This window comes from Capsicum annuum, chromosome 10 (assembly GCF_002878395.1).
Source record: "Capsicum annuum cultivar UCD-10X-F1 chromosome 10, UCD10Xv1.1, whole genome shotgun sequence".
Taxonomy (NCBI): Eukaryota; Viridiplantae; Streptophyta; class Magnoliopsida; order Solanales; family Solanaceae; genus Capsicum; species Capsicum annuum.
In genome coordinates, this window is record NC_061120.1 from 5867590 (window position 1) to 5893845 (window position 26256).

At 33.3% G+C, this 26256-nt stretch overlaps 2 protein-coding genes across 3 annotated transcripts; both read left to right on the plus strand.

The window, feature by feature from the left end:
• Positions 1 to 3468: 3468 nt before the first annotated feature.
• Positions 3469 to 19002, plus strand: LOC107845313 (cytochrome P450 CYP72A219). Its single transcript, XM_047398439.1, is given in 7 exon segments — positions 3469 to 9179; positions 9182 to 9381; positions 10170 to 10382; positions 11659 to 11661; positions 17097 to 17335; positions 17904 to 18282; positions 18639 to 19002. Coding segments are annotated over 7 exon segments (1485 nt in total). The 5' UTR covers positions 3469 to 9070; the 3' UTR covers positions 18981 to 19002.
• Positions 19003 to 20517: 1515 nt separating this feature from the next.
• On the plus strand, positions 20518 to 26238 carry LOC107845549 (cytochrome P450 CYP72A219). Of its 2 annotated transcripts, XM_016689934.2 has the most exons (5): positions 20518 to 20946; positions 22266 to 22483; positions 23571 to 23812; positions 24444 to 24825; positions 25586 to 26238. In XM_016689934.2, the coding sequence occupies exons 1-5, from the start codon at positions 20658 to 20660 to the stop codon at positions 26006 to 26008; spliced, it is 1554 nt and encodes a 517-aa protein (XP_016545420.1). In that variant the 5' UTR covers positions 20518 to 20657; the 3' UTR covers positions 26009 to 26238. The 2 variants fall into 2 exon arrangements, with proteins under 2 accessions (XP_016545420.1, XP_047254396.1); XM_047398440.1 differs by lacking the exon at positions 22266 to 22483 and having other exon boundaries at positions 20646 to 20946.
• Positions 26239 to 26256: the final 18 nt, after the last annotated feature.

Sequence of the window (26256 nt, forward strand, 5' to 3'; positions counted from 1 at the left end):
TCTGGCAAATCCAAATTGCCGAAAAGGATAAATATAAGACAGCATTCAATGTTCCTTTTGGACACTATGAATGGAACGTCTTACCCTTTGGGCTTAAAAATGCTCCCTCAGAATTTCAAAACATTATGAATAACATCTTTAATGATTATTCTTATATGTCCATTGTTTACATTGATGATGTGTTGATCTTCTCTGAGAATATTGATTCTCATTTCAAACATCTTAACACTTTCTTTAAGATTGTAAAATTAAATGGTTTGGTAGTAAGCGCTAAGAAGATGCAACTCTTTCAAACCTCCATCCGATTTCTAGGACATAATCTACACCAAGGAAGTCAAAAGCCCATCTGTAGAGCTATTGAATTCTCTACCAAATTTCCTGACGAAATTACGGATAAAACGCAACTTCAAAGATTCTTAGGAAGTCTAAATTATGTTGCTGATTTTATTCCTAACATTAGACAGGTCTGTGAACCTCTTTACCAACGTCTTAAGAAGAACCCAGTTCCATGGGGTCCTGAGCAAACTAGAGCAATCGTCAAAATTAAGTCTCTAGTAAAAAACCTTCCTTGTCTAGGTATCCCCAATCCAGATGCCTTCATGATTGTTGAAACAGATGCCTCAGACCTAGGATATGGAGGTATACTGAAGCAAAGAGTCACTACTACTTCTTCAGAACAATTAGTGCGTTTTACCTCAGGAATATGGAATTCAGCCCAGAGGAATTACAGTACTGTCAAGAAAGAAGTTTTATCTATAGTGCTATGTATCACTAAATTCCAAGATGACCTTATTAATAAGGAATTTCTTCTTCGAGTTGATTGCAAATCAGCTAAAGAGATTTTGCAAAAGGATGTTAAAAATCTCGTTTCAAAACAAATATTTGCTAGATGGCAAGCTCTCCTGTCTAGCTTTGATTTCCAAATTGAATTTATTAAAGGAGAAAATAATTCTCTCCCCGATTTTCTAACAAGAGAATTTTTACAGGGCCATGAGACCAACACTTCCGGGCGATAGACCCAAAACTGAACAACAACGAATGGCAAGACCATTCGACTCACCATCACCAGCCTCAAATCCATTACGACCTACAGTCCCACAGAGGCCTGTCATCAAAACAGAAACTCTCAACAGATACTCTGCTTTGACAGAAGTACAATTCCCTAAGCTATCTCCACCAATGCCCACAAAATTGGTAGATTTAAAGACAAATTTGCCCCTGGACAAAGGATCATCGGCAGCAAGCTCTTCCTCCATCCAGACTAAGCAAAGTTATGCCATGAAGGCCCCAGAGACCTTCGCCCAAGCAGTAAATCCTGCTGCAGCAAAAGTTATTCCTCCCTCTCCTGCTAAAGAGGAATTCAAATTCGTTACTTCCACGGTACTGCCTATCATTGCTTTAGATAAGGCTTACGAAGGATATCCAATCAATCAGCTGGTCAAACCGGTATATACTAACAACAACTTTGTGGATACAGAAGATCCACTAAAAACCCGGAGATATTATGAAGCTATTCTGGTCGATACAGATTCGATCGAAGTTGAACATTCACTGGATAATAATAATCCAGATTATATTAGTTATTCAAAATTCACCATAAAAAGGATATTAACTCCTTTTAATTGGTTTGTTGATCACTTACATACCCCCGTTGCTCTATCAATGCCGCATAGGCCCCAGACCTACAATTGGCATGATTACAGAGCAGCCTGGTTTAATTTCATTTATGTTCGCCCAGGACATACTTGGTTTGTTAAATATTGCCCTGCCATGATGGAAGCCACTATACCTAGATGGTTCTATGAATGGTGGACCTGCTTCGGGGGAACTAAAGATGTTCTCCCCCAACAATTTCTTAACAGATTTCCAGACTTCCTAGTAAAGGAAGGTTGCTCCACTTTGCCTGAGCACATTCAAATGTGCAAATTCTTTATAAAGAAAAGAGTATCATATATTATTTCCTGGAACTTCTCTAAAGAAGAGCAACACAGGATCAAATACTTATCCAAGGAGATCAAAATCAAAGGTTGGACTCCAAAGCCAACCGCTCCCAAAACTCCAGACAAAGAAAAAGCTGCCACAACGGCTTCCCCCCATTCCTCTACTTCAAAGAAAGTTTTAAAAGAAAAATTAAAACAAGCACTGGCCAAACTAGATGGACCAGACTCTACAGACAACACCGAAGAGTTGTTACAACTTATCGCTGAAGCATCCTCAATCGGAAGCAGTAGTGACAATGGCGATATGCTAGACCCCAAAGGGATAGCTCTAGCCTATCTGGATCCCTATTAAGAATAGGGAAATAATCTTTCCAAGAGATAGAGGTCCAAAGGGCCGGAATTACCTCTTGAAAAGACAATTCACTATTCCTAAAAGGAATCCAGCTGTCTCACTAATAGACAAGAAGAACAAGCTCTGCTTTTCAAAAAGCAAGCATCATTTCAGACACTGCTTTTCAAAAGCAGCCACTACTGGTTCTGCTTTTCAAAAAGCAAGCATCATTTCAGACATTGCTTTTCAAAAGCAGCCACTTACTTTTGTCGGCAACATCTTAGCCGTCCACCTGTATTAAATCTAGTACACTTGATGTATTTCGTTTGCCTATAAAAGGCCACACTCCCCTTTAGAGAAGGCATTCAGAAATTTCCCCAATACGAAATTCTCTCTGCCCATTCTCTTAAAGCTCTCTTGTAATGTTTTCTTGAAAGTTTCTAATAAAATTTGTAAGTTTGTTTCTACTTCTCTTAATCTTATTGTTTTACTCACAATAATCTAACTATTAAATAAATAGTATCTACGATCCGTTTTCTTGGTATCAAAGCCATGTTGGCAGGTTATTTGTTTAACATGAGCAGCTAAACAAATAATCTGTCTAGAGCATGAGCTAAATTATATTTATAAAAGAGCATGTTATTTTAATCTAAGTATGCTTTACCTAAATATTTAATTATGTTATTATGTCTTGTCTTATAATGGGGTTTTAATGCAAGTTCGGGGTTTCTATTTACTGGTTAAGTGTTTGACAGAACCGATTAATCTCCGGTGAGGACGTTGGTCAGCCTGAAAGTATAGGTCGTTAAGCTTAGGAGAAGCGCGTTAGACCTTGTTTGGTGGTCCCGTCACTGAGAAAACACTTAGCAGTCCTTAGAGTAATGCCATTAAAACTTGTTAAGATCCCATAAGCCATAGATGTATTTGCATAATTATATTTGGTTACTGCATACTTGGTTTCAATAACATGTCTGTTTTATAAATACTTATTTGCTCTGTTAGTCTCTAGGCAACCTTGTTTAAACTATGAACAGTCATGTTAAAAACACTGTTAACCTTTCTTCTTCGGCAACTCCGATTGCCACTATCGAAAATGATCTTCAAAACTGGAGCATTCCAGAAGAATCTTTCAATACTATTTATCAAATAGGGAAATTTAGTTTTTTGAAAAAACATAACATCAAGACCTCTGAGTCTACTGTTGCCATTAATAATTCTTTGGAAATTATTCAATTGCTCAACGAATTAGATATAAACAGATTTAAAAATCAGTTTAACTATCTGCATGTTGGACTTGTTCAAGTAGCTATTAAGCCACTGTTCCGACAAGGATTAGACATCCCTGTCTGTGCTCTTCTACGAGATGCTCGTCTATTAAATTTTGACGATTCGCTCTTAGGAGTAATCCAAAGTAACCTCGCCGACGGCCCGGTATACTTTAACTGCTACCCAAATTTCTCGGTCGATATCAATGATCCTAACATCATGGACGTTTTGACACTAAATGTTAAAACTAAAAACATGAACAGTAAGGATAATACCCGAGAAATAGCGATCATATACAGAGTATATTATCGACTCATGGGTACTACCCTAGCTCCGAAAGCTAGATTCACGAGCCCTAAAGGGGTCACCACCCTAATGGAAGCAAACAAAGACCGTAGCACAGTCTTTGTTCCTAAGGCTCTTGTTTGGAACGATATCCTACATAGTAATGATTGGCACTTTGAGGCCATCGCCCAACCCATTCGGAGTTACTCCGAAAGATCTCAGATCGAACGGGTTATTCAACACCCAGATGGATCTATAGATCTAAAATTCTTAGGAGTCGACCCTTCTCGACTCTCTTCATCTCGAAGGTCCGTCTCCTCAGGTGCCTCTTCCTCTAAAAACCAACGTGAACCTAATGATCACGACGGCCCCGATGATAAGGGAAAGATTAGGGGAGTTGACTACTCCGGTCTTGAAAGGGGAAGCTTTAATGACTTCGTTAGAGTAGGAAATATTGAGTCCTTCTAAAGGAGGAGTGGTGGATTCGACTACGGTGTTTCGCTGAGTATACCATTTGGTAACGATGGCGAGTCATTATTGCAGTCAGGACGGATCATAACTTTGATCAGGAAGGTATCCTTATACCATCTGAAGTCTGCAAGATTTTTGCAGCGAAGGTTATTAAGGATTTCTAGACTTCTATCTTGAAAGAGTTTTGGTTCTCCTACAAAGTGTCTAGCTATGTGGTAGAGGAGAGTTGCACAAGCATCTTCTTGTGCTTCTTGAACTACGGTTTCTCGACCATCTACGGTGCGAGCAACCTGTTCAATAGCTGTAGCATTGTAAATGAGGTTCTTTTCGTCCTCAGAAACATAATTGTCCCACCAATGTTTGAGCATACCGGTGAATCCCGAGACAACCATGGTGGCGGCTCCTTTGTCAGAGAAACCTTTAATTTTGTAGGCTGTGATAGCCACGGCAATCTCATGGAGTTTATTGTAGATTTGGTGTTCGGCCAAACCATCAATATTCCATTCGGTTATGCCTCGTCCATCATGACTGGATGTGGAGAGGAAAGGATTTTCTTCGAATTGGACATCCGGAGGAGAAGGTTTTCGGTAATAGTTTTTTCTAGTGGAAAATCAATCACTAGAAAGTTTAGAGAGAGAGTTCTTTTCTTTAGAACTGGAAGCATCTTTAGAGCTAGAGGGCTCTTGAGAGATTTTGAACTTGGTGAGTTTGGAATTAATTTTTTCCAAGATTTGTTCTGACAATTTAAAATCGTCATTCAGATTTGGAAACTTATCTTTATGAAACTCTGGGAGTTTAAAGATAGGGTTGGAAAGAGGTTTAGAGCATGGAGTGCTCTTGGTTGGTAATGGGGCAGAAAGGGGAGGACTTTTGGCGTCCTCTAATATTTTAGTGTAAATGGAGAAAAATTCCGTGTTTTTGACTTATATAGGGTGGGAAATTGACCAAATTACCCCTCAAGGCACGAAAATAGAATGCTAAAAAACTGGACAAAAGCCTATAGCCAGGGTGGGGCCTTGATATTCCCCCGCTCTATCCAGGGCGACACCTTGCTATAACGGTGGAGTTTCCAGGGCGGCGCCTTGGCTACAACGGTGCTAAAAGATGGGCGACGCGGGCTAAATACCTTTTGCTACTGGTTTGGAAATCCAAACATGCCCTTACGATATTCGAAAAATTCTGAAATTTACCTAGGATGTACTAAGGCCTTGCCCCATCGTAATACAATTTGAAAATCTAAAATCGAAGGTCGGAAAGATCATCAACTAAATCTCCAAAGTTCAGAGGTCTAAAATAAGACTAAGTGTTGAACACTTAGCAAAATTTTCTAAGTCTAGGAGCTTGTAAAGCCTAATGAGATGAATTTTAGACCTAGGATTTTACGGGGTATTACACTCGAACAACAAGAACATCCAATCGGCCACACTTGTTCACAACATAATTTTAACAAGTTCAAGCTCAAATCTAGATCTAGACTCAAAGTTCTAGTGAACAAGAAAACCAACCCTTTGGAACAACTAAAAAAAACAAAAGACACCAAGATCTAGACACCACAACTTAGCCAAGACAACAACAAGAAGAACAACAATTTCTGGAATTTTCAGCTTTTCAATAATTTTTTTTGATTTTCTAATAAGCAAGCCCAAGATTGATCTTGCTGATCAAGCCATGCTTTGATACCAAATGATATAATAAAAGCTAGGAAGGCACGAAACACACTCCAAAACAGTCTACGAATCTTAAAAATTCGAGGATCTTTTTGGAGACCACTCTCAAAATTCACTACCAACAACAAAAATACAAGATATAATGGTGTATTTGACACCAAACAACCACAAAATGTTAAGAACAAGGAGATAACAACAACAACAAGTCATGATTTCACTAGAAACAAGAACAAATGATTATAAGTTACAAACACTAACAAGATTACAATAAAAGTAAAGGGATAGAAAGATAGACCAATGGTTGGTATAATATTAAAAAACCAAGTGCTTATTCTACTCTTGGACCCTTAACACGACACACAACAAATACCTATCTCTTACGTGACACTAGATCGGATTCCACCTCTCAAGCCATCGATGTTTTCAAGTAAAACACAATCACTAGTGAATCTGCACTAGTTTTTTATCCTAGATTCAGGTGGGCACTCTTATCTACTAGAGAAAGATCTTTTTACAAGAGTTCTACACTCACAAATATATTTAAAAACTAAGTAATGAAACCCTACATTGTTCTTTATATAGTCTATTACATAATAAAAACTAAATGATGAAATGGCCCTTAAGTGACGGGCGCCTATCAAGTGTAGCTAGGTATAGTGTTTGGACAATTTTTGGTGTATAATTAGGTCCTCTTTTTCTCTTCAATTGTACACACCAAGTCTCAGACCCAACATACACTCTCATAAGTCTAAATCCATAATTATTCTTTTATCATACCTCCAGCTAGAGATGGTGCATGGGGCTACTCGGGTGGTTCTCAAGGTTCTAGTGAAGTCCTCGGGCAGATAGGGTAGGTTGTCGGGTAGGCACATAGTCTGGATATGGGAAGGGTCATCTATATGTTGTTCCTAGTAAGTTGGAGGTTGAGGCTTCAGATGTTGTCATTTTATCTACGATTTTTGTATGCAATCAACCAACTTCTTCTTTATTTGATCAAGGCTCCGCATATTCATATTCTTCTACCTATTATGCATCTCTATCGGTGCTGTCTTATGAGATATTATACGTGCCCATGTGTATGGCTACTTCCGTGGGTGGTTTTTTAGTAGTGAATTGGGTATATCGATCTCTTATGGTGACTTTTCAAGAGTGTCACACTCAGACTGATCTTATTATGCTAGACATGATTGATTTTGATGTGATTTTGAGAATGGATTGACTATTCCCCTATCATGTGATCTTTGATTGATTTGTCAAGATCGTTGCCTTAGCTACGCTTGACATCTCCTCAGTTGTGTGGTGGGTTCTTATAGTCATGCACTAACAAAGATTATTTCTTGTATTCAAGCTAGGATACTGGTATTAAGGGTTGGTACGACTTATCTAGCTTATGTTTGTGATGTTAGCATTAAGAGCCCTTCGCTTGACTTAGTTCCTATAGTCTGTTAGTTCCCTAATGTTTTCCTATCGACCGGCATGGCCTTCCTCATGAGCGTGATATAGACTTTGCTATTAACCTTATGCCGGACACCCAACCAATTTCTATTGCACCTTACTCTATGAATCTTGTCGAGCTAAAGGAGGTAATAAATATTCAGCTTCGGAATCTTCTGAGTAAGATATTTATTAGATCGAGTGTATCACTGTAGGGTACTTCAATCCTATTTGTAAAGAGAAAAGATGGCTTTATATGTATGTATATTGATTATTGGCAGCTACATATGGTGATAGTGAAAAATAAGTATCCTATGTTTCGTATATATGGTCTGTTTGACCAGCTTCAGGATGACACCATATTTTCTAAGATTGACTTGAGATATAGCTACCATCAGTTGAGGATTCGGGTGGAGGACATCCCTAAGACAACCTTCAGGACTCTCTACAACCATTACGAGTTCTTGGTGATGTCTTTTGGGTTGACCAATGTCCCAGAAACGTTCATAGACTTGATGAACTAGCTATTCAAGCCTTATTTGGACCCTTTCATGATTGTATTTATTGACGACATCATTGTGTATTCCAAGAATAAGGAGGAGCACGAGTAGCATTTGAGGATTGTGCTCCACAGCTTGAGAGTTCATCGGCTTTATGCCAAATTTTAAAAGTGCATGTTCTGGCTTGAGTGTGTAGCATTCTTGGGGCACGACCATCCTTTTCTCATATACCCTATAAATAGGGGCAGATAGCTACCCATGAAAATGTGATCGTGGGTGCTACTTGTTCCACCCATTTGTTAGTTCACCTGGCTATTTTGATTTGTCCAATTTAGCCCATCATAAATTTTAATAATATATAATTCAGATTGACCCATGAGAAATTTTTTTAAAATATATTTTAAAAGGCTTTTTTGGATATGCTTCATATATCCATAATGAAGGTTCTCTTTCAAAGGTAGATAGAGAAATTTAGGAAAACAAACAAGGAAAATAAAATTTCGTAAGAATTAAATGGACTGTGTTCAAATAGAAAAAAATCTTTCATATAGAGAAACAAATGAAAGTCTAATTATCATATGATGAAATACATGACTTAAATGTTGCCAAGATTTGATTAATGATATGAAATAGATATTATGTCAAATACAATCTCAAAAATTAGCTCATGCAACAAAAACTATCTAAGATTATATAAAGAAACCTAGACGAACCTACATAAGTAGGGAAAAGATCTTCTACATATAATTAGTTTCTACTCTTACCCATTTGTAAACTATTTGTGCCTTTTGAGGATCCCAATAGTGGAATTGAATATGTGACTAGTGACCAACTCTTTTTCTAAAATACTTTAGTACTGGTTCCACAAGGAAAGGGGAATTATACATTTAATATTTATACTCGTTCTTCCAATGTATAATAAGTTAAAATATATCATTCCATGCTAACCACTTTGACTATCATGTTTTTATTTTTCAATACTTAGCAACCAAGCATTGGAATTTCCAGACCCTAATTTTTTTAACTCATACAAGGATGACTCTGCTTTCATTTGACTTTGAATTGTAATAAAAAATGAGATAAATAAATAATTAAATCATGTATAAATAACTCGTTTCCATCTAGTATATAATACTATTAAGATCAAATTAAATTAGCTATCAAGAAAGCCTATAAATGGAGATACCAAATTATTACAACATAAAACTTATATTATTTTCATGTGCAATTATCATAGTATTGAGTTGGGCATGGAGAATCTTGAATTGGGTTTGGTTCAAACCAAAGAATTGGAGAAATGCCTAAGACAACAAGGTTTTAATGGAAACTGTTACAAGTTCTTGTTTGGTGACACAAAAGAGATGATGAAAATGGGAAAAGAATCTTTGTCTAAGCCTATTGAATTCTCACATGACATGATTTGGCCTAGAGTTATGCCTTTCTTCCACAAAACCATCAATAATTATGGTAAGTATTCGAATTAGCTAGTAAGTTTGTCACTAATTTATTGCTAAATAGTGGCGACATAATCTTTAGCTAATCCGTTGCTAAATAAGATTAACAATGAATTCTTTGTTTAACTCTAAAATTTATTCGTTTCTAATTTCTATTTTTTAGTAGTGAATATGGGGTTTAGAGTTAGTCGATTTAGAGTGGAGCAATCATGATTTGTGTACTTTTTTGTTTAATTTTCTTCTACTAAAGTACTTTTTTGTTTAATTTTCTTCTACTATAAATATATGGTACAAATGAAAGCGATGAGTTCAGTTGAAATCGTTTTACTAGGTACCTAAGATCTAAAAGTAATAAAAATGTAATTTTTATACATTAATGATGTAAAGTTTCTTTATGCTATATTTGTAGTTTAATAGAAGAAATTGACAAACATCGACTTTTTAGATTGCTAACTAACACTCAGCCACAAGTTCAAAACTATTCAACGTTTCGTCCCTTTTTAAAACTATAGAAATTTATCTATAATTATCTTATATAACTCAATTGTGTAAATATTTTTGTATAAATAACATAAATATCAACCTTTTTGGAAGTAATTATACTCTCTCTCACTTTTTTAATAACTTTACTCTTTCTCCCTATTAATATACATAACATAACCGACATATACATAACATTCTGTGTATATGTTGGGATTTTTGTAATATGTTTAAAGAGTTGAGATTTTTTGTAATATTGAAAACATAAATTGTATATTTGTGTAATTTTTAGAATATTGTTTACACCGTCAGTGATAGAATTTGAACTTATGTAGGGTAAGAATTGTTTTGCTTGGTATGGGCCAAGACCCACAGTGGTCATAGTGGATCCTGAACTTATAAGGGAAGTGCTAACTAAGAATTACATTTATAAAAAGCCTCCTGGCAATCCACTAACTAGGTTGGCAGCAAATGGGCTTGCTGGCTATGAAACTGATGAATGGGCCAAACATAGAAGACTTATAAATCCTGCTTTTCACCTTGACAAATTGAAGGTATAATTCCAGTTTCTTTTTCTCGGAGTTTCAGTGATATTTATTGTTTTGGATGAATTGAGTGCAGTATTATTTTGTGCTAGTTTTATTTCTATCACTATTGGTTATTTTGTTACTACTTAGTATTTCTTATTCCTATATTATGTCTTTTTCTAATATGTTTTTGTTTTGACCCAACGGTCTATTAGAAATAGCAAGTTCAAAGCCTAATCAAAATTTCAAAGGGGCATGTTAAAATAAAAAAATTTCAAAACAGACAAGATAAACACCCGTGTTTACATTATCCACTAAAAATTAACGTCACCAGTTACTAAAGTGCAAGGTAAAATCACGAATTTACCTTACAAGGTAAATTGAGTTGCTTACCTTATCCTTTGACTGATAAAGGGGAAAATAAATTCCCCCACAGGGTAAATGACTCGGTTTACAATGTAAGATAAAACAATGATTTTACTTTGCACTTTACCAGGTAACTAACGATGTTAACTTTTAATGGACAAGGTAAACATTTGTGTTTGCATTGTCCGTTTTGGAATTTTTTCATTTTCATATGTCCCTTTGGAATTTTGATTGAAAAATATTGCTCTTTAGGCTCCAAACTCTGGAAACAACCCCTCTACCTCATCTCTAAGATAGTGATATAGTCTGCATACACTCTACCCTCCCTAAATCCCACTTATGGAAATATACTGAGTTTGTTGTTTTTGATGATGAACCAAAGCACACCTAAATTATCATTTTTGGTGAGTTTCATACCTTAACTATCTACTGTTTCATTTATCTATCTATAACCGTACTTTATTTGTATTAAAAAATACATGGATGCTGAGTTGGCCAAACATTATTCACACTCTAAAATAGGCGTATATAGGACAACTCAATATCGATACTTATTTTAATACATAGGGAATGATACATATAAAATTGATGAAAATGTAATAGTTTATTTTGGTGTGTTCTGGACTATATTAACTCATGAAATTATGTGCTTATGGTTTATTAGTACTGAGTTACTTAAGCTCGAATTTCGAGTTTATAGGTTTGGGTTTTAAGAAAATCTGTTTATTGAGTTGTGGATGAATTATCTACACATATTAAGTGGATTTAAAACTAAAGATTATTTGATATATCACCACTACACTTACATAAAAAGAATCCAAATGTATGTCATATAACAACAATATAATATCACACTTATTTTGAACTTGTTGACTTTAAATTTTGGATTTGCTTACGCTGCTAATTTTGATTTTGTACTCTGATGCGTGATGTGCAGCATATGCTTTGTTGGGTATGATGTAGTTTTGATGATCGACAAACTGATAAAGTACTATGAAACATGTCAGTCAAGCTGGTTCACAGACACATTGTCTCATGTAGCTGAAACTTGTAGCAAAATCATCGATGATTAAAGACAAGCGTGCAAAAATCAAGGAAGGACCAGATGGGTGACTTCAGATAAACTCAAGGAAATAAACATGTGCTGATTTAAAGAGTTGGAGTTTGACTACAACACTAAGGAGACAAGAGTTGGAATTGAAGAAGGAGTCTCACTTGAAGTAGAATTCTATGCAATGAGAGTTCTGATTAAAGAAGGAGTTTGAAATAAAAACGACTCTTTAGAGAGCTGTGCTTAAATAGAAAATGTATTATCCAGAATAACTTGTGCACTTACAGAAAGAGAAAATGCTAAACACGAGCAAATTGAGAAAGTTCATAATTGAAAGAATTTTGATTGAAGATTCAAGTGTTGCCAGTACAAAGGAACAGATTGACGAACCTGTTTCACAGGATAGAACTTTGCAGTTCATGAGTCAGTTTAAATGTATTGTTCTTATTGAGTTGTAATTTATTGCTTTCCTAGATTGATTGTTTAGGAACAATACTGAGCTGAGTAACTTCAAGCTTGGGATAACTCGAAGTGGGTTCAACAGTCAAGGGTGATTGTTGAGTTATAGGAATTAGAGTTTATGATTCCTAGTTTTTGAGTTATAGGAATTAGAGTTTATGATTCCTAGTTATTGAGGTATAGGAATTAGAGTTTATAATTCCTAGTTATTGGTTACAAGAGTTTTGTAATCAGTCGTTGTTGAGGCTCAAAGTTATTTAGTGAAGTTGGGGTTAAATCTTGTAGAGGTACAGGTCGTGATTTTTTATACCTTTTTGAGCTGGGTGTTTTTCACGTAAAAATTATTGTGTTCTTTATTTCCTGTTTTACTGCTTTCTTGGAACACGCTAGGCAACCCATTCCATTCATAGGAAACTCTTATATTAAAGTCACTTGTCAGTAGGACACATACTCTAACAAGTGGTATTAGAGCGGGTTGTCTTAAAAAGGGTTAACACCTAAGACAAAGATTAATATGATGAATTCCGCACCACCTACTGGTCATAGTGAAGGTCAATCCACTATTAGACCTCCACTCTTTAATGAGTCTCACTTCATTTGGTGGAAAGTTAGGATGGAAACTTTTGTTCAAAGTGTAGATTATGAATTATGGGACAGAATTATTGATGGACCAACAATTCCCATAAAGACAGTGGATGGAGAACAAGTGAAAAAGGTAAGGAGTGAATTCACCCCGAAAGATCTTGTTGCACTACAAAAGAATGCAAAAGCCAAAAATATTCTTGTTTGTCGTCTTGGTCCAGTCGAGTACAATAGAGTGTCTAATTGCAATACTGCTAAACAAATCTGGGATGCATTGGTTAATGCATATGAAGGCACTAGCCAAGTGAGAAAATTCAAAATAGCATTACTTTTCACTGAATATAAGGCTTTCAAAATGGATAAAAACGAGTCACTACAAGAAATGATAACTAGGTTAACTTTGTTGGTAAATGAGTTATCATCTCTAAGAAAGGTTTTATCCACTGGGGAACAGGTAGAGAAGGTCTTGAGAGTCCTACCAAAGCCTAAGTGGAATGTCAAAGTTACAATCATAACAGAAGCTAAGGATCTCACTAGAATGTCCCTTGATGAGTTAGTTGGTAATTTGAAGACCTATGAAATGGACATAGAAGATCTAAATAGGGCATCTAAAAGTGATGAAGAAGATGATAAAACTACTCTCATGGTTATTTGAGATTCAGACATGGAAGAAGATGATGGAAACTCTGAGGCAATTATTCTTGAACTTAAAGAGAAGTTGCATTTATTTTCTGAAAAAAACTTGTTTCCTTAATGAGTGCTCTAATTGATAATTTTCAAGAATTAACTTCTGATAGGGATGAGTTATTCAACAATCATGCAAGTCTCAAGTTTGATTTTATTGATCTAGAAACTTGTAAGAACGCTGTTGAAAAGAAAAACTGCACTCTTAAGGAACAGGTTAGCAGACTTGATTCATCAAACCTGACCCTCATCTAAAATATTAAAACAGACTCTTTCTGAAAAAGGAAAAAAGGTCAAAAGTGAGGAACAAGAAAAAATTGAGTCAAAATTGACTAAGATTAAACATGAATACTTTTGTGAAAAAGAAAAGTTTAATCAATTGAGTCAAGAAGTTTCTAAATTGAAACTTGATCTTGAAAGAGCTAATAGATGAACACATTCTTCAAGAATTGTTCATAAGTTAGGTCAAAGAACTTACAATGAAAAGGTTGGGTTGGGCTTTTATGAAAGTTCTAATGCTATTTAAGATCTGTGTTAAATTTGTGGTAACTAGGGGAATCCAACCACTGAATGTCCAGTTGCAGCAAAAAATAAATTAAAAAGCATAAGCCTAGCAAAAAAATCTGATTCCATGTTAGCTCAAGCTAACAAGAAGGTCAATTGTTGTCAGAGAAACAAGTCACATAACCCGTTGCCTCGATGGTCTAGAAGGAACATCATACATCCCTTTTCTCATAAGAAAGGACCCAAGTTTGTCTAGGTGGCTAAAGTTAACCTCTAATTTATTTTGCAGGTGTTAGTGAAAGAAGGCAAGCAAAATTTATGCATGGATAAAGCTTGCTCAAGGTATAAGATTGGAAGCAAATAAAGTTTCTTTCACTCACCACATTTAAAGGGGGAATGGATTTTTTTAAGATAGCAAAAAAAAAGGATGACAATGAAACTGATGAGCATGCACAGGAATATGTTGTACCACCTGGTTCAACTATTGTACAGACTGAGGGCATATTGACAGGGGGAACAACAAATAAAGAAATTGATGCATCAATAACACTAACACAAGCTGATGATAATTTTGTTGGTAATTCATACGAATTGGTGTTGTCACAAGAATCTTGAGATATCTCATGAGAATCAATGGCTTGAGACTATGGTATTCAAATGAAAGTAATTTCACTCTTGAGGGCTATAAAAATTTTGACTATGTGGGTTACTTAAATGACTGGAGAAGGACCAAAGACACTAAGTGGGGAGCATTTTGAAAGGAATATGTTAGATTTGAGGATGATTAAAATTGCATGAACTCCCCTGATTGATTAGAATAGCCATTTTTTTTTTAAATCTTATTAGCTAAAATGTTATTCGATTCAGTCTTGCATATTTATTATGTGTCCCAATTCTAGATTTTTGACTCTTCTAACCTAGTTTTGTATTAGATTGTGCAGAAAATAGGTACAAGCAAGCAATTATGACCACAAAGTTCTTCTTATCAGGTATGCTCTACACTGACATAAACATAGGCTGTCTAAGTTGAAACAATTAAGCACACCTATTCCATTCCTCACACTTCATCCTTCCCTTGTCCTATGATGCTGACGAATTGGTTGACTAAATTTTCTTTGACTCTCTCCAAATAGTTGTGCATAAATGTGTTAATTCTTCACCAGGAATTCCTTCTTCTCTCTCAACCAAAATATCAATTTTTGTAATATGAATTTTCTAAACTTGATCATCAATCACATGCAACATATGTTTCTGAAGAATGAAAAGGGACATGCTTTCCCTTTTAGTTCCTAATTGGCTACTTTTTTGAGGACGTCTTAGTCCTAGTTCAGGTTTGACTTATAAAACAAAAATGGATGTTCTTGAGCAAATGAATCATGCTGCTATAATTATTTCAATAAGGAGGGCTAACACTCATTTGAAAAAAAAGTTGATAATAAAGAAATGATTTAGCTGAAAAAAATCTGAACTAGAAGTTGCACAAGACAGTCATGAATTGGGATAAGAGGTCCTTAAAGCTAGGATCATGACTTTGAAGCTTGACCTTGATTGATAGAGAAATGAAATTATTGAAGTCATTCGTCAATTGACACAGTTAATATCACCTGTTCCACCTTTCTCATCAGCTCCTCACTATTTGTATCCTTAGACATGTCCCACTTTTATACCATATTCTTTTTTGATTAATGCTCAGTTGCTTTGCTTTGTTCAGTACTAGCTTAGGTTTAATGTGGAGCATGCTCTGTCAGTTAAATGGAATGGTTATCTTTGCTAAATTGAATCATATTTTTTCTCTCTTTAATATATTACTATGTTGGCTAAAGTCTTTGTCTGACTATTTTGGTGATAGCCCTAGTGGCCATGAATAGCATAATGAATCACTTTAGCTAGTATATTATTGCATTAAAAATGGTTTTTCGAAAATGCCAAAAGGGGGAAGATAAGAGTGGTCAAATGCTTATAACCCATTGACTAACTTGTTTCATTTTAGTGTTTTATAATTTTGTGCCTACAGGTGAAGATGTTTGAATGCACAAAGAGAAGAGGTTTGTTATCATAAAAAAAGGGAATTTGTTAGGTACAATGTAGTTTTGATGATTGACAAACTGACAAAGTAATATGGAACATGTCAGTCAAGCTGGTTCACAGACACACTGTCTCATGTAGCTGAAACTTGTAGCAAAATCATCGATGATTAAAGACAAGTGTGCAAAAATCAAGGAAGGACCAGATGGGTGGCTAATTCAGATAAACTTAAGGAAATAAACATATGTTGATTTAACGAGTTGGAGTTTGACTGCAACACTAAGGAGACAAAAGTTGGAATTGAAGAAGGAGTCTCACTTGAAGTAGAATTCTATGCAATGAGAGTTCTGATTAAAGGAAAAGTTTGAAATAAAGAATGACTCTTTGGAGAGCTGTGCTTAAATAGAAGATGTATTATTCCGAATAACTTGCGCACTTATAGAGAGAGAAAAAGCTAAACACAAGCGAATTGAGAAATTTCATAATTAAGAGAATTCTGACTGAAGATTCAAGTGCTACTAGTACAAAAAAACAGATTGACAAACCTGTTTCACAGGATAGAACTTTACAGTTCATAAGTCAGTTTAAATGTATTGTTTTTATTGAGTTGTAATTTATTGCTTCCTAGATTGATTGTTTAGAAACAATACTGAGCTGAGTTAACTTCAAGTTTAGGATAACTCGAAGTGGGTTCAACAGTCAAGGGTGATTATTGAGTTATAGGAATTAGAGTTTATAATTCCTAGTTGTTGAGTTATAGGAATTAGAGTTTATGATTCCTAGTTATTGAGGTATTGGAATTAGAGTTTATAATTCCTAGTTGTTGGTTACAAGAGTTTTGTAATCAGTTGTTGTTGGGGCTCAGAGTTATTTAGTGAAGTTGGGGTTAAATCCTATAGAGGTACAGGTCGTGATTTTTTATACCTTTTTGAGCCGGGTGTTTTTCATGTAAAAATCATTGTGTTCTTTACTTCCTGTTTTACTGCTTCCTTGGAATACGTCAGGCAACCTATTCCATCCATAGACAACTCTTACGTTAAAGTCACTGATTAGTAGGCACGTACTCTAACATGCTTCCTGCATTCCAACTGACTTCTTTGGAGATGTTGAGCAAATGGAAGAAAATTATCTCGAAAGAAGGATCAGAGATAGATGTGTGGCCATATCTTCAAACTTTGATAAGTGATGCAATTTCAAGAACTGCATTTGGCAGTAGCTATGAAGAATGAAAAAAGATTTTTTAACTTCAAAAGGAACAAATGGAACTACTTTTACAAGTGTCACGCTCATTATACATCCCAGGATGGAGGTATAACTACTATTTAAATCGTCTTTGTTTTTAAAAGTTGTGCAAATATAGTCCTTAGAAAAGTATCCTTTTGGACAACGGTATACTCAATGCTAATGTTTGCTCATATATTGCTCTATCTTATGGACAAGCCACTAGAATGTTGTCTAACGTTTACTACTTACATTACGTATAATACATTAGAATGTTGTCTATTGACAACATTAATTTGCTACTTACAAAATTTTAGATGTGTTTTAACATTTTCTCATAAAATTTTCTGGTTGCTCAAAAGAGATGTTTGGATCATCGTCTAAAAAGTTCATAAATCGCAAGAGAAAATAAAAAGAGTGTCATTTACGACACATGCTCATACATTATGAATCTTTCCACAGAATTTGTAGTCCATTATGAATGTTGTTTTAGTTATATGACCTTTTCTAAAGTAAATCAACAAAAAATAACACATGAGATAATCTTCATCAGGACGATTTCTTTTATTCAATTATAAGTGAACATAAAAGATCATTTCCTCGACTCGTTTCTTGATTGCAACTTCATACCACTTAATTTCTTGAATTAACCATAGGTTTGTACCAACAAAAACAAATAGAAGGATGAAGCAAATCTTTAATGAAGTGGGAGCATTGGTATTGGGAATCATCAAGAAAATAATGAGGATGATTGAAGATGGAGAGACACATGATGACTTATTAAGTATACTATTGGCATCTAATTTACAAGAAATCCAACATGGACATAAAAAATTTGGTATGAGCATTGATGAGGTGATTGAAGAGTGTAAATTATTTTATTTTGCTGGTCAAGAGACTACTTCAACTTTACTTGTATGGACAATAATTTTACTGTGCAAGTATCCTACTTGACAAGAAAGGGCTAGAGAAGAGACTCTACAAGTGTTTGGAAGTGATGAATTTGACTATGAGAAGTTGAATCAGCTAAAAGTAGTAAGTGTTCTCTACAATTCAATTTTTCAATTTACTCTTAATAATGTGATGATTTATAACCACAAAAATGTCTAAGACTTGTTTAAATCATAAGCTTCAATAGGTTTTCTTTCCTTTTTAAACTCTACACTCAGTCATATGGTGTCATATAGATTAGGACGAAGAAAGTACTAGCATAGTGTGACATTATTAGCTTTAGGGTTCGCTCTTGCATAGTTTTCCCAAAAGGTTCAGACAAACAATTAAGAGTATTCATATACCTTATACATAACTCATTTTCTTTATTTGCACACTCAACAACAATGAACTATATTGTTTTGATGAAACTAATTATCACTTGTGATAATTTTTTACAGGTAACAATGATCATAAACGAGGTCTTAAGGTTATATCCATCAGGATATTTTATTAATCGAATGGTAATCGAGAATACAGAGTTAGGAAATTTAATTTTACCCTCTGGTGTGCAACTCATGTTAGCAACAATTTTGTTGCATCATGATACTGAAATATAGGGAGATAATGCAATGGAGTTCAATCCTGAGAGATTTAGTGATGGAGTAGCCAAAGCAACCAAAGGACAAGTTATGTTTTTTTCATTTAGTTGGGGTCCAAGAATATGTATTGGACAAAACTTTGCTATGCTAGAGACCAAAATGGCAATGGCTATGATTCTCAAACACTATGCATTTGAATAATCAACTATGAGAGAACATGTCTTTCTTGTAATAGATCATACATTTAGTAATAAACATAATTATGTTGTTTGGTTTTGAATGCAACTTGATGGAAACATTTCATTTTGAATAAGAATAATCTCTATTTGTTTTCTTTCTTTATTTGAAGTATCTACTCAACTTGTATATACCTAGACTATTTCATTATATATATGCTATTTTTCGATCGATACAAATACTAGATAGCTCTGCTTACCAAAATTTAGTTAAATAAGAGGAAATGGGATCATTTTTTGTCTATTAGAATCTCATTATTTTACACTTCCACCTAATGAACTAAAGAACCATGTTGTTCTTTCAACTAATCAAGAAGTAAAATGCAGAATATAATCCACACAAAGAAGTTTTACCATAAAAATTATATGCTCAAGGAAGTAAAAAAATCATGACCTATCCTTCTAGGATTTGCATCAAATCTCCACTAAACTCGAGTAAATTTAATCTTCCTAATTGCAACTATTCCTTTTCAGATTCTCCTCTAATCTTGAAAGTCTTTACAACTGGAGGAACAAACACCTATACAAAACATCTAGTAAATCATGTCCCTCGATTTCTCAAATTTTTTATTTTTCCTTTTAGAAAATTCGAAAAACCGGTGAATAAGGTCAGGTTGCCCATCAATTTTTCAGTTAAATGAATTGATCGGATCTTGACCAAAAACCAATGGACAACTCGACTTTGTCGGTCGATTCCTCTAATTAAGTCAAATATAAAATGAATTCTAGATTATAATCTTTGTTTTTTAAAAGATATATTAATTAATTAAATTAAAACGACTGACAAGGTTGGAAGTTGAATTGATCAAACATAATTTTAAAAAATTAAAAATTGGAGACTCGGTCCCTCGATTTTGCGATTGTTTTTAGCAGTGGAAGATTCATCAGTGCAAAAAAAAAAAAACTAATAATAATAATAGTAACTACTTAATCTTTTATATAATTTTTCAACATTTTATAAGCAATCTGATGCGCATGCATTTTCATCTCAGGTATGCATTTAATGAGAAAAATGGTAGACAGAATTAGTTAGAGTCATAAGTAATACTTCCTTCGTTTAAAAAAGAATGATTTATTTTTTTAATCTGTTTTAAAAAAATGATGCCTTTAATAATACTTTAATTTTAATTTTTCACATGACATATTTAGGACCATAAAATTAAAGAGTATTTTGATATATTTGAAACAACTTTAATTTAAGATTATAAAATTTTAATTTTTTTTTTTAATTTTATGTTAAATTAAAATAAATAATTCTTTTTAAAATGAAGGGAGCATATATATATATTTTTTTTAAATAAAATATACAAATTTGAGTTAGAAAGTAAGAGTATACAAATCAAATGGTCTAGATCCAGAGAAAGAGAGACGCGCAATATTTTAATATAGACATCTCTTAAAACTTTCAAAGACGTGTGTTGATTTTGTTTCTGTTTTGAATTTAATTTCTTGGTCATCAAGGCCTATAATTTCCTTGGTCACTAAGTCTTTTAATTTATTTTAGAAGTCACTTTCTTATCATCAACTTTATTTTATTATTATATATATACATGTATAATAAATAATAATACTAATATGACAATAAAGACCAAATAGAGCTAAGTGTATGCTAGTGAGTGTAAGATAAGACCTTCATTTCAATATGGAGATATCATATTACAACATAAAAATTGCAATATTTTCATTTGCAATTATCTTATTGTTGAGATGGGCATGGAGAATCTTGAATTGGGTTTGGTTCAAACCAACAAAGTTGGAGAAACAATTAAGACAACAAGGTTTCAATGGAAATTCTTATAAGTTGTTCTATGGAGATATGAAAGAGATGAAGAAGATGAGTGAAGAAGCTATCTCCAAACCTATCAATTTCTCACATGACTTGATTTTGCCTAGAGTTAATCCCTTCATTCACAAATCCATCACTAATTATGGTATGACTTCTCAATTTCAATATGTCTCTTTTTTCTTTTGTTGTAATCATGATGGATAGTAATTCATTGCATCTTTTAACAGATTTGATTGTAAAATTTTTTATATCATTCAATATATAGAAATTCGGACACTCTTTTTTACCTGTTACAGTAGATAATTTCTCTTGTTTTTAAGATTTTAAATTTAATATTTTAAAAGGTATTTTATAAGAATGGCCTTAAATTTTTGACCCCATTTACCCTATGAATAAAACTCAAGCTTAAAAAGTTTTAGTTCATAGATAGAATTTTTAACTTTAAAAGCTTGCTCATGTAACAAGCAAAGATCAAAAATTTAAGAGCAATCATTGTTAAGATCAATGTATATAATTTTTTGTATTTTAAGAAAGTTTAATTATAGGTATAATTTTATTTCAGCTGATATTGTACGTAAAAAAATTTTACATGGATAGTGCATAGAATTTAACAACTCCGAATTATACTGTGTTATTAGTATGAAAAATCTTTTAATTTGTACTATTACCCGTTTGTCCTTTTCCTTTTATTTTCTTTTATTCCTCCCCATAACCCAACGCCTGTAAGAGGGGCTATTTGTTTGTCTTTTAGTGTGACGTTACTAAATTTTTTTGCTTTAGTTATGTAATTTAGTGTGTGACGTCTCTCACTAATTAAGATTTAGTGAGGACAGTCATTACTATCAGGATTTTTGCTAATTTTAGGCTTTTAAGAAGATTAAAATTTAAAATATTTAATTTGCACGAGAAATAATGTAGCAAAGTTCCTTACAATATCGACATATATATTGCTTCTCGCTAATCTTGAAGCTAATAGTCAAAGTTTTAATAATGTGACTTGAACTCTCAATCTTTCGACAACTACTCAAACCACTTAAGTAAAGTCTTATTTGTCTACCTTTAATACTTGTCCTTTTACTTATTAAGTTCTTATTCACAACAAAATTTAAAATCCATGACATGGCTCTAACATATTATGCGTAATTCAAGTGATTTCATTTTTATTCGTGACAAAAATTTTATTCTTAATACTCCTTCAGTTCATAATAAGTTAATTATTGAATTTTAACACACATATTAAGAAAAAAGAATAAAGATATAAATTTATCATATTTTTTCATTTTTATCTTCTTCAAAAAGTAAAGACACATGATACATCACTTTCAATACATATTTAATAGAGGATAAATTTAAAATTTTTTTTTCAATATCTATCTTGAATTGTGAATCATTCACTTATTTTGAAATATAAAAAATACTCCAACAATTCATCTATTATAAAACGGATTTTAAACTCTAATATAGGTAAGAATTGTTTCGTCTGGTTTGGGCCAAGACCAGCCGTGCTGATCACGGAGCCCGAACTCATAAAGGAGGTGCTGACGAAGAATTATGTTTATCAAAAGATTCGTGGCAATCCATTAGTTAAGATGGCAGCAACTGGCATTGCTTCCTATGAAACAGATAAATGGGCCACACATAGAAGACTTCTGAATCCTGCTTTTCACCTTGACAAGTTGAAGGTTTTGTTTACTATACTCTGTGCGGTTGATTTAATTGTTTTTTTTTTTTTTTCATATTGTCAAAGATTTGAATAATAAAAATAAATGATGAGTGCCTGATCGAATTGGTTAGGTCATGTAGGAATAAAGTTCAAGTCTATCAATCTATTAGGATGTCTCAACTACATACATCATTGTAATTCCATTTGACACCTATTATAATGATAAATGTGTCCTCTAGTCGTTACCTTCTCTTGAATTCTCAAAAAAGAATTTGACGCTCCATTCTCAAATATTTAATTATTTTTGTATGATTTTTCTATGCAAATGTCTTTTTTAAGGTTTTTTTTTTTTTTTTTAAAATTGTGTAAATATAGTCTTTTGAACTAAAAATTATTAGACCCTCATCTCATATTTACAAAATTTCAGACCGAACTTTTCTCGAAAGATTTTCTGTTTGGTACTAAATGGTCCTTAAGCAGTAAAAGGAATAAAATGAGATCGTATTAAACAATAACGACATATATAGAGTAATTTTAGGAAGAATGGGATGCATACAAATCTTTATTTCTATTTTTATAAGGTAGATAAATTATCTTGCAGATTCTCTGATGAAAAACAAAAAGTTATTAAGGGTTGCAAGAAAAGATCTTACTAAATAGCTATTCCAAAAACAGACAATTGAATTTCTACTTGGTGCCTAGCACCCGCTTAGGGATCTTGATGACTAATTTAGATTCGCTGCTTAAGGCTCATTAAAAGGAGAAGTTCTTCCTATTAATTTTTTTTTTCATTTTAGAAGTCTGGAACTTGGAATCTTTTATTTAAGTGCAAAGAAATCTTACCCATCTTCCCACAACTTATTGATATATTTTGTTACTAATTCTTTATAGAATTTAAACCTATATACACTAATCTTATGAAAAACAATATTTACTCTATCACTATAATTTAATATATTATAGTATATTATGTCTTCCTTATCTTTTGGATTATTAGTAATGAAGTTATCTATCTTTTGTGTGACCCAATTTTTTAAAAGTTCTTTAGATGATCTGTTTATAGAAAAACTCTCATTACTTGTTATCATATTCTTATCAATATGCAGCATATGTTGCCCGCATTCAAATTGACAATTAGTGATGCGTTGAGCAAATGGGAAAAAGTTGTATCGAAAGAAGGATCAGAGATAGATGTGTGGCCATATCTTCAAACTTTGACAAGTGATGCAATTTCAAGAACTGCATTTGGCAGTAGCTATGAAGAAGGAAGAAAGATTTTTGAACTTCAAAAAGAACAGCTTCAACTAATTTTAGAAGTGTCACGTACAATATACATTCCAGGATGGAGGTATAGAAATTTTTCTTTTTAAATTTAGGCTAGTTATAAAAAAAACTGTTCGATAATGTTTCAATAATTTTGAAGCACTAGTTAAAAGTTGGATTAGAAGCTTGGTAGGAAAAAAATCATGATAGTAGGGAGCCCTCCCCACTCCCACCCACCCCTTCCCCTTTTTTTAAAATGGATGTTACATAATGCAAATTTGAATTAATATGACCTAATGCATGTAGGTACCAAACACTTGATGGAGAAACAAACAAAGAAGTTTTAATTTTTAGCCTATAAATAACACTGGTTTCCTTTTGAAATTTTAGCTAAACTTTAAGTGAAAAGTATTTTAGAGAATGACATTGATTAGAATTACACACGTAAAATAATGGAATTCAAAATAGAAATATAATAGTATTGTTTTAGAATATTACCTTGGCTTAGTTGAATTTTGAAGATAATTTTGTTATCATTCTTTCATTGTACACATGGGAAAAACTTTAACTATGTTCAAGAAACGTGTTTACCTTTCTTAAGTCTTTTATATTGAATTTCTATCGATCAAATTATTACTTTTCTAATAAAATCACTAGTAGAATACTTTTAATGTTTGCAATTAACTTTGTACTAACTAAATTTCACGAAATTGTAGGTTCTTGCCAACAAAAACGAACAAAAGGATGAAGCAAATCTACAACGAAGTAAGAACACTTGTATTGGGAATTATCAATAAAAGAATGAGGATGACTGAAGATGGAGAAACACATGATGACTTATTGAGTATACTATTGGCATCCAATTTACAAGAAATTCAACTACATGGACATAAGAAATTTGGTATGAGTATTGATGAGGTGATTGAAGAGTGTAAATTGTTTTATTTTGCTGGCCAAGAAACTACTTCAACTTTACTTGTATGGACAATGATTTTATTGTGCAAACATCCTAATTGGCAAGATCAAGCTAGAGAAGAGGTTTTACAAGTGTTTGGAAGTAATGAAGTTGACCATGACAAGTTGAATCAACTAAAAGTAGTAAGTATTGCCTACATGCTCAATCATTTTAAACTTTTTTGTTGTTATGGTAATACTCCTTGTTCGGTTCAGTTTGCATGTACCTTAGTTGGGGTACTTACTATCATCATCACACACACACACACACACATATATATATATATATATCGGGTAACTCTATCAACTAAAGATTAGACATATAAAAAGAAATAACTTAGAATTTTTTCTTATTCTCCTAGAATTTAAACTCTGATCTTCCATGATTTTCATTCACTTCATTACTGCAAGCCACATCATTGGGTCAATCTTATGACTTGCCACTCAACTTTCACTTTATTTCACTATAAAAGTCGGTAAACTACTCTTTGTACTGAAAGAATCTCTCCGCGTTACTTAAATATGACAAAAGTCACTAAGCAACTTTTGTAACAAAATATTACTGAACTTTGCCTAAGTATCATAGAAAGCCATTAGGAAACAAAAAAGACACGATGACTGTGGATATAGTATTTTTCCTATGATACTTCGTTAAAATTGAGCGACTTTTTTGTTACAAAAAACATATTGGCGACTCTCCATAGATACTTGGGGAAAGTGAGTGATTTTTTTCGTTACAACATCTATTTAGTATCTTCGATGCAATAAATTTAAAATTTTGATCATTCGTGAATTTCACTTCATCAGCGGTTCACTTAATTAAATTCTGAATTCGTTTTCTACCTTCTAAAATGATATCTTGTGATTTTCAAGATATTAACTTGTGATCAATTTATTTTTATAGGTGACTATGATCTTAAATGAGGTTTTAAGGTTGTATCCAGCTGGATTTATGATTAATCGGATGGTACACACAGAAACAAAGTTAGGAAATTTGTGTTTACCATCAGGGGTACAACTCCTGTTACCAACAATTTTGTTGCATCATGATACTGAAATATGGGGAGATGATGCAATAGAATTCAAGCCAGAGAGATTTAGTGAAGGAATATCAAAAGCAACAAAAGGACAAGTTGTGTTTTTTCCATTTAGTTGGGGTCCAAGAATATGCATTGGCCAAAACTTTGCTATGTTAGAGGCCAAAATGGCAATGGCCATGATTCTCAAACACTATGCATTTGAACTCTCTCCATCTTATGCTCATGCTCCTTATCCACTACTGCTTCAACCTCAATATGGTGCTCCATTAATTTTGTACAAGTTGTAAAAATCGTCATGAGTTGATCTTTTGAGTAATGTTATATAGTTCTTTATAATTATAGTTCTTTTAACAGAAACAATCTATCTATCTTGCTTAAGGTATGTAGGTAAGATTTGCGTATACCCCATCCTCTTCAGATTCAACTTGTGAAGTAACAGTATATATATTGTTGTTGTTTATTGTAAACACCTAATTTTGACCCAAACCTAACGTTTTTATATCATTTCAATGTTCAATTAATTTTTTTTTAGGCA